The sequence below is a fragment of the Hibiscus syriacus genome, unplaced genomic scaffold, assembly GCF_006381635.1.
Source record: "Hibiscus syriacus cultivar Baekdansim isolate YM2019G1 unplaced genomic scaffold, ASM638163v2 tig00117012_pilon, whole genome shotgun sequence".
Classification (NCBI taxonomy): Eukaryota; Viridiplantae; Streptophyta; class Magnoliopsida; order Malvales; family Malvaceae; genus Hibiscus; species Hibiscus syriacus.
Genome location: NW_024063524.1, coordinates 1,108,766 through 1,120,267, shown reverse-complemented (window position 1 = coordinate 1,120,267; position 11,502 = coordinate 1,108,766). Strand labels below are relative to the sequence as shown.

The 11,502-nt window shown below is 37.5% G+C and overlaps 1 protein-coding gene across 1 annotated transcript; it reads left to right on the top strand.

Annotated features, from left to right (window-relative positions):
* The first annotated feature begins 2,386 nt into the window (after window positions 1–2,386).
* Window positions 2,387–6,277, top strand: LOC120195330 (probable LRR receptor-like serine/threonine-protein kinase At4g36180). Its single transcript, XM_039197398.1, is given in 2 exon segments — window positions 2,387–4,098; window positions 4,101–6,277. Coding segments are annotated over 2 exon segments (3,384 nt in total). The 5' UTR covers window positions 2,387–2,777; the 3' UTR covers window positions 6,164–6,277.
* Window positions 6,278–11,502: the final 5,225 nt, after the last annotated feature.

Sequence of the window (11,502 nt, the reverse complement as noted above, 5' to 3'; positions counted from 1 at the left end):
CCCCAGTCTTTTAGAGCCTCGCCTGAGCATACATCAATATAATATCTCATCTCCCTGGGTAAACTCAGCTATTTACTAATTAAATATTATCTAAAATTATATACTATATTTATAATGTTAATTAAAAAAAAGATTCTAAAGATAAAGTAGTGTTTAGAGTTTAAAGGATCCAAGAAAATGACAAAAAGAAAGAATTTTTATAAGAGGGCATTTGACCTATCAAAATGAATAAAATATAAAGTTTAAGAATTAAATTACCAAAAAAAATTATTGTTAAAAATAAAAACTAAAGTTCAACATATATTCTACTGTGATGGAGGGATATGTAATTCAAAATTGATTAAAATAATTGAAAACGAAAGAAGAATTAGAAAAACTTTTATCACAAAAATAATCAAATTATCTAACTAAAGTCAAAGATAAAAAACAACATAATATTATTATGAGAAAATTACAAATTTAACGATTGAACTTTATTATCTCTCTTATTTCACTTATTATACTTTTAATTTTTTTCAATTTAATCATTTAATTGAAGTTATTTGAGCAAATGGTGTGGCATCAAGAGCCTCTTGTGTTGCCTGCGACAGTTGGTTGGGCACCTCCACCATTTTATCTCTGGCCTCTTTTTCATTGAAGTTATTTTGACTCAGTGTTATCTGTGTCATCTTTCAGAGAAGCAACATCAACTGACATACCTTCAGTTTGCTTAATAGTGGCAAGAGCAGACTCTTCCTATTTAAGCTCCGATTTTAATGAAACAGCAAGCACCTTCGAAGAATCCACTTTTACAGTCACATTTAGCACTAGAATAGATTGTATTAACATTAACACCATTACAAATACATCTATTATATCTCCAGAGTTCGTGTTCTCTGAGATTTCCATCTTACTTGGAACCAGCTTCTTTGACAGATTCAAAAGGTGAAGCTGTAACAATACGACCTTATCCAAATCACCTTTTCTGACAGATTCAAAAGGTGAACCTACTTCGTTGATAGAACAATGAGGTGAAATATGTACTTGTTAATTGGTCTTCGGCCAAGGTGACCGGCGTGGTGGTCAGGATATGGGTTTATTGAGATTAAGGAGAGAAGTGAAGAGCTAGGGGAGGAAGAAGAAATAAGGAAAAAACAGAAAATCAAAGAAATAAAAATAATTTTTTTTAATTAGATTAAAATTAGTTCATTTTGGTCTAAATTTAATTTTATATAAGATCCAAAACTACATATTTTTTGTGTTGATTATCACGTCATAACACCGTTAGAAAGTTGATAGTTAAATAAAAAAGTTAATCTATAAAGCTTAATGATTAAATTGAAAAAACTAAAAGTACAATGAGTAAAATATGAGAGAGAGTAAAATTTAGTTATTAAATTTGTAATTTATCCTATTATTATTATTATTATTATTATCAAATTATACTGTTGTTTAAATTTTAAAATATGAATTCAACTAAAATTTAAAATATGAGTCATAAATTTAAGTTAATTTAAATAATATGGATACATTAATCCAAATAATTTAAAATTAAGAATCAAAGATTTATTAAAGGAATGATTGTTATTTTTAAGGGTTTTAAATTCTATCACCAACTATTACAGTACGGGTGATTGAACGTTAATCGTCAAATGGTTGAAAGTATCTAAAATAAATATTATTCCAATAAAAAATTAAAATTTTTTAAGTTAAATCAAATTTTCTTTCACTCCAATAACAAGTTAACATATCCTAACATCCCATTGAAAGCTGATAATAATACATTAATTCCAAACTTGCCTCCAAAAGAAATTTATTTTCATGATGCTCACATTTCAACTCCTTTATCCTTCAATTTTGGTTTTCCATCATTGAACAAGTGTGGGGACAACCAATGCTTGTGGCCCACATCCTTGACTAGCCTTTTGTCCGGTGGGCTCACATCTTTGCATTTGCCTTTTTCTCAATTACAAATAACACACACTTTGGGTACTTACCCTAGGTTTCATAATTCATTTGAAAACAATGTCTCACACTGTAACTCCTCCACCTTTGAATCCAACAGTGACAAACAAAAAGTTGTTTCAGAACCATAAAATTTTGAGAAAAAGATGACAGCAAACGTCAAATGAGAAAAAAGAAAGGAAATTTAGATAAAAGGGTATGAGGTGATTATTAAATAATATATTTATTTAGAAATTTTTAGTATATTAACAATGGCATATATTCATTCTATCAATATAAAGAAATACTTTTTAAGTTGTGAATTGCTGAAAGTAGTGACACAAACAAAATGAAAGATCAGAAGCGAGGAAGGATAAGATGGTAGCACACAGGGCTCAATGATTCTGCCCATTAAATATCATATCGAGGTTAGAAAAACAGCCAAGTCTCCCTTTTCCCAAGCCCCACCACTTGCTTGTGCAAATAAAGTGCATATTCAAGGCTTTTTCCAGGAAAAGGAAACAAGCCTTACCCATAGCTTACCCCTCAAACTAAACACTCCTCCCCATGCCCATACCCCTTTGTTAGACAGAAAGGCTAACCCTTAGCTCTCTCTGTTCTTTCTTTCTTTCTGGTGTGTGGGTCTCTCTGCTGATTGCTGATTGCTGATTGCTGATTGTTGATTGTTGCTGCTGCCAGAGACTGCCCATTGCCAAAAACCATATGGCAAAACCAACGGCTTTGTTATCAGACGCTCCTTTCTCTGTTTTGTTCATCAATCTTTACACCCTTTAGTTCTTCAAAGACTTCATCTCTCATCGTGTTCCCGAAAACACTGACTTTTTTTTTTCTGAATGATGTCTAAAGGTTTCGTTTTTCTCTTCTTTTTGCTTCTTTGCTCGCCATTGTTGTTACTAGCCCAGAACCAGGCTGAGATTCAAGCTCTGACCTCTTTCAAGCTTAATCTCCATGACCCTTTTGGAGCTTTATATGGATGGGATCCGTCGACCCCTGCAGCTCCATGCGACTGGCGTGGGGTTGCATGTACTAAAAACCGAGTCACGGAGCTACGTCTGCCTCACCTCCAACTCAGTGGTCAACTCAGTGACCGTCTCTCTGACCTCAAGTATCTTAGAATGCTCAGCCTCCGTTCCAACTCCTTCAACGGCAGCATACCATCGACGCTCTCCCAATGCAGGTTTCTACGCGCTGTTTTCTTGCAGTACAACTCACTCTCCGGGGCACTACCGTCGGAGATAAGTAATCTCACCGATTTGGCCATTTTAAACTTGGCTCAAAACCAACTTTCCGGCGAAATCCCAGGGGATCTCCCACGAAATATCAAGTATATCGATCTTTCTTTAAACTCATTTTCTGGTCCCATTCCTAGAAGCGTTGCTAATTTAACGCGGCTTCAACTCATTAATCTGTCGTATAACCAGTTTTCTGGTGAGATTCCGGCTAGTTTTGGTGAGCTTCAACAGCTTCAATATCTATGGCTTGATTTTAATTTATTGGAAGGAACTTTGCCTTCAGCTTTAGCCAACTGCTCTTCACTTGTTCATTTTAGTGCCGAGGTCAATGCGCTTGGTGGGGTAATCCCTGCAGCTGTTGGAGCTCTTCCTAATCTTCAAGTTGTTTCGCTTTCTCACAACAATCTCTCAGGAACAGTGCCGGTTTCTTTGTTCTGTAATGTCACCGTTTACCCGCCTTCTATTAGGATTGTTCAGTTGGGGTTTAATTTGTTTAAGAGTGTTGTTGATCCTGAATCAGGGAAATGTTACAGTGTCTTACAAGTTCTGGATCTGTCTGGTAACCAGATTGGTGGGACTTTTCCTTTATGGTTAACTGGTGTAACAACGTTAACAATGTTGGATGTTTCGGGTAATTTGTTGTCGGGTGCGGTTCCGGTTCAGATTGGGAGTTTGTCTAGATTGGTGGAGTTGAAAATGGCTAATAATTCTTTAACTGGGATGGTTCCTGCTGAGATCAAGCAATGCCAGTCATTGCATGTTCTTGATCTCGGAGGAAACCGTTTCTCCGGTGAGATTCCTGGCTTTTTGAGTGGCATGACCGGTTTGAAAGTGCTATCTCTTGGGGTGAATATGTTTTCGGGTTCAATTCCGGGTAGTCTTCGGAATCTTATGAAGCTTGAAACCTTGAATTTGGGACTTAATATTTGAACGGAAGACTGCCGGAGGAGATAATGGGATTGAACAATCTGAGTACATTGGACTTGAGTGGGAACAGGTTTACAGGTGAGATTCCTGCAAGTATTGGGAACTTGAGTCGGATTATTGTCTTGAATCTAAGCGCTAATGGTTTTTCTGGGAAGATTCCGGCGAGTTTGGGTGCCTTGTTCAAGCTAACAACTCTTGATTTAAGCAAGCAGAATCTCTCAGGTGAATTGCCTTTTGAGCTCTCAGGTTTACCTAATCTGCAAGTTATTGCATTGCAAGAAAATATGTTGTCCGGGGATGTTCCGGAAGGGTTCAGTAGTTTGATGAGTTTGCGGTATGTGAATCTTAGTTCCAATTTATTTTTCGGTCATATACCGGAAACTTTTGGCTTTCTACATTCATTAGCAGTTCTTTCATTGTCTAATAATCACATAAGTGGTGTGATCCCGCCCGAGCTTGGGAACTGCACCGAGCTTGAAGTTCTTGAGCTTGGATCGAATTCTTTGACAGGTCACGTTCCTGCTGATCTCTCTGGCCTTTCAAGGCTTAATGTGCTAGATTTGGGTGGTAACAACTTAACAGGAGAAATCCCAGCAGAAATCTCCAAATGCTTGTCGTTGACCACATTGTTACTTGATGGTAATCGGCTATCTGGTAGCATACCGGATTCTCTCTCCGAGTTATCTAATCTTACAATGCTGGATCTTTCTTCTAATGACTTGAGTGGAGAGATTCCTGCTAATCTCAGTCTTATATCTGGATTGGTCTACTTCAATGTGTCAAGGAATGACCTAGAGGGGGAGATTCCAGTTACTCTGGCTTCTAAATTTAACAATCCATCGGCATTTGCGGATAATCAAGACTTGTGCGGAAAGCCGTTGCACCGGAATTGTGAAAACGTGGCTGAAAAGAGCAGTAGGAGAAGATTGATTCTTTTGATTGTTGCGATAGCTTGTGCTTCTATCTTCTTGTCATTGTGTTGTTGCTTCTATGTTTTCAGCCTATTGAGATGGCGCAGGAAGCTCAAGGAAGCTGCTGGGGAGAAGAAACGGAGCCCTGCGAGGGCTAGTTCTGGTGCAAGCGGAGGTCGTAGCAGCACAGACAGTGGAGGTCCAAAGCTTGTTATGTTCAATAACAAGATCACACTCGCTGAAACAATTGAAGCCACTAGGCAATTTGCTGAAGAGAATGTGCTTAGCAGAAGCAGATACGGGTTGGTCTTCAAGGCTTGCTACAACGATGGAATGGTGCTGTCTATACGCAGCTTACCAGATCGATCACTCGATGAAAACATGTTCAGAAAAGAAGCAGAATTTTTAGGCAGAGTGAAGCACCGGAACTTAACTGTTCTCCGTGGCTACTACGCAGGTCCACCGGACTTGAGGCTTCTTGTATATGATTACATGCCCAACGGCAACCTCGCAACACTCCTTCAAGAGGCATCCCACCAAGATGGTCATGTCCTTAATTGGCCAATGCGCCACCTTATTGCTCTTGGCATCGCCCGTGGTTTAGCCTTCCTACATGCATCCAACATGGTTCACGGAGATGCCAAGCCCCAAAACATCCTATTCGATGCCGATTTTGAAGCACATTTATCAGATTTTGGCTTGGACCGTCTCACAGTCGCCACTCTAGCAGAAGCTTCCACTTCAACTTTGGTCGGAACATTGGGTTACGTCTCCCCGGAAGCAGTTCTAACAGGGGAAGCCACCAAAGAATCAGATGTTTACAGCTTTGGAATCGTTCTGCTCGAACTACTCACGGGGAAAAGGCCAATCATGTTCACCGAGGATGAAGACATCGTGAAATGGGTTAAACGACAGCTTCAGAGGGGCCAGATCACCGAACTTTTAGAACCGGGGTTACTCGAGCTCGACCCTGAATCATCAGAATGGGAAGAATTCCTGTTGGGAATCAAAGTCGGGTTACTTTGCACGGCTCCGGATCCTCTCGATCGACCGACAATGGCCGATATCGTGTTCATGCTCGAAGGTTGTCGTGTAGGGGCTGATATTCCTTCATCAGCTGACCCCACCTCTCAACCTTCACCAGCATAAACAAACCCATTTTTCTTGTTCTTTGTTTTTACCATTTTTTTAGTTTCGGACAAAAAATTATTAACAGTAGGGGTGAGTTTTTATTTATTTTTATCATTTCAGTTAAGTGTTCAAGTTCCATTTACCTTTCTCGTATGTTACTTCATTTCTTTTACAACTTTTACCGACTGCTAGTCCCTTTTCAAATGCGTTGCCGGCCATGGGGGGAAGTGAAGTAAAAATAATAAAAATTCAAACTTTATGAGTCAACTAAATAGACAAAAAGCTCAGTTGAAGAATCAGTGTGTCCGAGAGCAGACAAGAACCGTTAGGACCCACATGGGTTTTTGGGCGCCAAACTCCATTGGATTGGTTCTGCTCAGAATTCGTCACGTGGCACAATGAAAATAATATAGCCGTTGTATTAACCCCGAGATATACACCCTGGAAACAGTACGAGTGCAAAAGTCCAAAAAAAAATTATAAAAAATGGCCGTATTGGAACCAAGCTGATTGCACTTGCACGCACCTCTCTCTCTCTCTCTCTCTTGATACCCGTTCAAGAGTTTTGTTTTATTCTAAAATTTAAATGAAAATTTAATCTTTAATCTAATCAAAATCTTGTATGATCATCGAACATCAAAATATAAGTGATTAAAATAAGCTAGTAAAGCTACGTTTTTAAACTGTGTTTCGGTTGGTCGCCAACTTTATTAAATGAGAATTAAATTTGTGAAATTTATATTTTGATTGTACATTTGTAGTCCAAATGGCAACTACCCGTTTGAGATTCAAGCCTTGCTTTCGTCCTTTTCTTTGCATGAAACGTGCCAAGTGGCCAACAACCAGAAACCAAATACCAGCTCCAGATGCAATCAAAAATCGAAGAAAATGGCATCGAGAGATGGACAAGAGAGATGAAATTTTCCAAATCCGAAACAATGAGTTTTAATATGATTATTTTCCCTTGGGTTATAATAATTGTCCAAATGGGAGAAAGAATATAATATAATTTAATGGTGGTGGGTCGTGTTCTTTGACTTGTTTGCTTGGTATGGAGTCAAATTACATCTGGGAAATTTGTCCTAATCAACCCAAGCATAAGTACTCGAATTGCATTGTTATTCTTATCTCATCTAATCAACATTTCCACCCTTTTCTTTTGCATTCTTAATGGCCATTAATTTAGTTTCTTGTTTGGTGCTGCCCATGCATTATTATCGTCTTTGTCCAACCAAAAAGGTTGATTCTGTATCGGTAAACACTGATATCTTGCAAGTTTGATTTCAATTGAAGTTTTGATTCAATTTAATTTAATCATAAATTATAAATAATTTAAATTTTAAATGGTTTAAAAAATTAACTTATTCATCAGTATATCGTCTATTTTTGATTGAGTTTTGTACATACTCATGATGACCCTTTTCAATTTAATATACTAAAAAATTTGAACTTTTAACATCACTTAAAAGAGTCTAATATCTTATTTTATTAAACTAACTAATTATGGATAAACAATTTAAATCTTTGACACAGTTGATCGTGTAAGGATATACTTCATTGATGGAGTTAAAAAAATTCATTCAAACATAAACACAAATATAAATTTATTTATTTTTTTAAAATGTTGAACTCAAACAAAAACCTTACGAGAATTTCCAAACGAATCAAATATCTATCAGCATATCTAACTCTCATTCAAAGTTTATCCTTGGTATGTGGATGTACATTTCAATCAATTTACAATGTAAGTGCATTATTAAATGGAGGTGTGCCCAAGTAGTACCCTAGGGCTAGGTTAGGTTAGGGTAGGGCTCAAATCGATATAGAATGGACCAAACCCAACTTTACAGCTCTTGAGAAAATCCATTGGAAAATTCTAAAACACATGCATAAGCATATAGGTCGTAATCATAATTCTCTATAATATCCAACTCACAACCCGACAAAAGCTTCAAACAAAGCTATGCAAGTAAAAGTCCAACTCCAAAGCTAGTCCATTCATTTCTCATTCACATCTCTTCTATCTAATATATATACAGGAAACGGTCAAATTATAAATTCCCTCACTCTACGAAAATTGGCATATTTTAATTCACTGTATTAAAATTTAATTTTTTATATTTTATAAAAATTGACAAGTTAATTTTTATTTTTTATTTTTTTTTGAGGAGAGAAGTTACAGATTAAAGAAAACTAACGTGACTGTTCCTCCTGCAGTTCAGGAGGTATCGTAACACGCCTTTGGGCAAACTTATGGAGTCATAGCGGAAGATCAAATGCATATTTCGGCCAATCTATCCGTGGTTTCGTTGTATTACTTGGGAATATACTCAAACTTGATTGTTCAATTATCTTTCCTTAGGTTGTCTATGTATTGCGGTAATGTAAGTTTGTCTTCCTTGCCTAGAATTAGAGTGAATTAGGTTTACAGCTTCCTTGCTGTCCTTTCTAACCAGAACTTTCTTTGCTCCCAATCCCCTAGCAGTTTGTAGGCCATCGAATATACCCCATAGCTCAGCCTCAATGGCAGAGCATAAGCCAATCCTTTTAGCAAACCCCATCTTCCACTCTCCTCTATGGTTCCTTATGACCCCTACATGTAGATTCTCCAGTGAATGTGTTACGCGCACCGTCAGTGTTGATCATGTTGTTGGATCATAAACTTGATCTATTATAGGAGCCTAAACACACACCCAAACTAATTTGATGTCATTGCTTACATCAAATTAGTTAGGTGAAAAATAGGTATGAAAGTTAGGTAAGAGTTAAGTATGTGTCTCATTTTTTAATGGTTTAAATTAGTTTATTTGTGTGGTGTAAGATTGCTCTTAAGTAGTATAAATACCCCTCCCGATTTTAGTTTAGACATCAAAAAAAAATTAAGAGCTTCTAAGTGAGTGAAGAAGCAAAGTCTTATAAGAGTTGTAGTTCTTGTTTTTGAGTGAGAGTGCTCTTGTAATATTTGTTTGAGTTTCAATAAAAGTTGTTTGTGTAAGTGTTTCATTTCCAACAAAGTGGCATCAGAGCGAGTTGGAAAGATCGAAGGTCTCGACGAGAGGAATCCGGCGCCGCCATAATCTTCCCAATATGAGTTCTGACGCGCCGCCACGCACTGCCGGAAGACTGTTGCCAGAAAATCGAGTTAACTCATCGAGTTGAGCCGAGTCAGCTGAGTTGGAGTCCTTTGAACGAGTTGTCCAAGTCCCTCCCAATGTTTTTCAGCGTTCCGGATTCATCCGTGCAATCGGATTTTACAAATTCTCATTATATTGAGAGATATGGCAAATGGTATGACACAATTCCAAGTTCTGACACTCAACAACAACAACTACGACAACTGGAGTATCAAAATGAAGAGATGTGTGGGATATCATAGAGAAAGGCTATAACGAGCATGTGGATGATGTTATTTTAGCTACTCTTACACCAGATCAAAAGATAACTTTGAAGGATTCAAGAAAGAGAGACAAGAAGGCTCTCTACCTCATCTATCAAGCATTAGATGATGATGGTTTTGAAAAGATTTCGAGTGCAAGCTCTAGCAAGGAAGCGTGGGAGAAGCTGCAAACCTCTTACAAAGGATCCGAGCAAGTGAAGAAGGTCTGTCTCCAAACATTAAGAGGTGAATTCAAATCCTTACACATGAAAGCATCTGAGTCTATTTTAGATTATTTCTCAAGAGTAGTAGTTGTTTCTAATCAATTAAAAAGAAATGGTGAAAAGTTAGAAGATATGAGGATAATAGAGAAGATACTCCATTCGTTGGATCCCAAATTTGAGCACATCGTCGTGACGATTGAAGAAACTAAAGACTTGGAAGAAATGACGATCGAGAAACTCCAAGGATCATTGCAAGCATATGAAGAGAAACATAAGAAGAAACATGGGTTTACTGAGTAACTCCTCAAATGCAACTCAAAGATATGCATAAAATCCAACGCAATGATAGAAACCAACGTGGCCTAGGTAGAGGTAAAGCCATAAACGAGGTGGAAGTCGCAATCATAGACGAGGTGGAAGTCGCAATCGTGGACGAGGCTGGAATTACAACAATAACAATTCCAACAACAACTATGAGAAAGGAGAAAACTCAACACGAGGTTGTGGAAGAATCAATCCGAACTCAAAATATGAAAAATCTCAAGTTCAATGTTATAACTATCATAAGTTTGGGCATTATGTTTCAGAATGTAGTGCTCCCAACAATAAAATTGAGGAAAAGGCCAATTACGTGGAGGAAAAGATAAATGACAAAGAAACTCTTCTCCTAGCACGGAAGGAAACTGATAGTGGCCAAGAAAATTCCTGGTATATTGACAATGGTGCAAGCAATCACATGGTGGAAGGAAAGACAAGTTCGTGGAGCTAGACGAGTCAGTAAGTGGAAATGTTTCGTTTGGAGATGATTCCACAATAGTAGTGAAAGGGAGAGGTAACATCCTTATCCATTTGAAAGATTAGAGACATCAATTTATTTCCAATGTCTAATATGTGCCCAATATGAAAAGTAACATCTTAAGGCTAGGGAAACTGGTAGAGAAAGGTTATGATATTCATATGAATAATTATAATATTTCTATAAAAGATGATAAGAATAACTTCATTGCTAAAGTGCCGATGTCAAAGAATATAATGTTCTTGATCAACATACAAAATGATGTTGCAAAGTACCTGAAATCTTGCTACAAAGATGCATCATGGCTTTGGCATCTTCGATTTGGGCATCTCAATTTTGGAGGTCTAGAGCTGCTATCTAAGAAGGAGATGGTGAAATGACTACCTCGCATCAACCATCTTGACTAGCTTTGTGAAGGGTGTCTAGTCGGTAAATAATTCAAGAAAAGCTTTCCAAAGGAGTCAGAGACAAAAGCCAAGAAGCCACTTGAGCTCATCCATACCGATATGTGTGGACCAATCAAGCCAAGCTCTCTCGGTAACAGTAACTATTTTTTTCTCTTCATTGATGACTTTTTTCAAGAAAAACTTGGGTATATTTATTGAAACAGAAGTCAGAAGTTTTCGAAGTCTTCAAGAAATTCAAAGCAACAGTGGAGAGAGAAAGTGGTAGAAAGATCAAAGCCATGAGATCCGACCGAGGTGGAGAATTTACTTCCAGGGAGTTTTAAGAGTTATGTGAAGAAAATGGAATTCGTCGACCAATGACAGTTCTTAGATTCCTCAGCAAAATGGTGTGGCAGAAAGAAAGAATTGGATAATCCTCGACATGACACAAAGCATGCTCAAAAGCAAGAAACTACCCAAGGAATTTTAGGCAGAAACAGTAGCCTGTGTAGTCTACTTGTCAAACCGATCTCTAACAAGAAGTGTATGGGGAAAGACACTGTAAGAGGCATGGA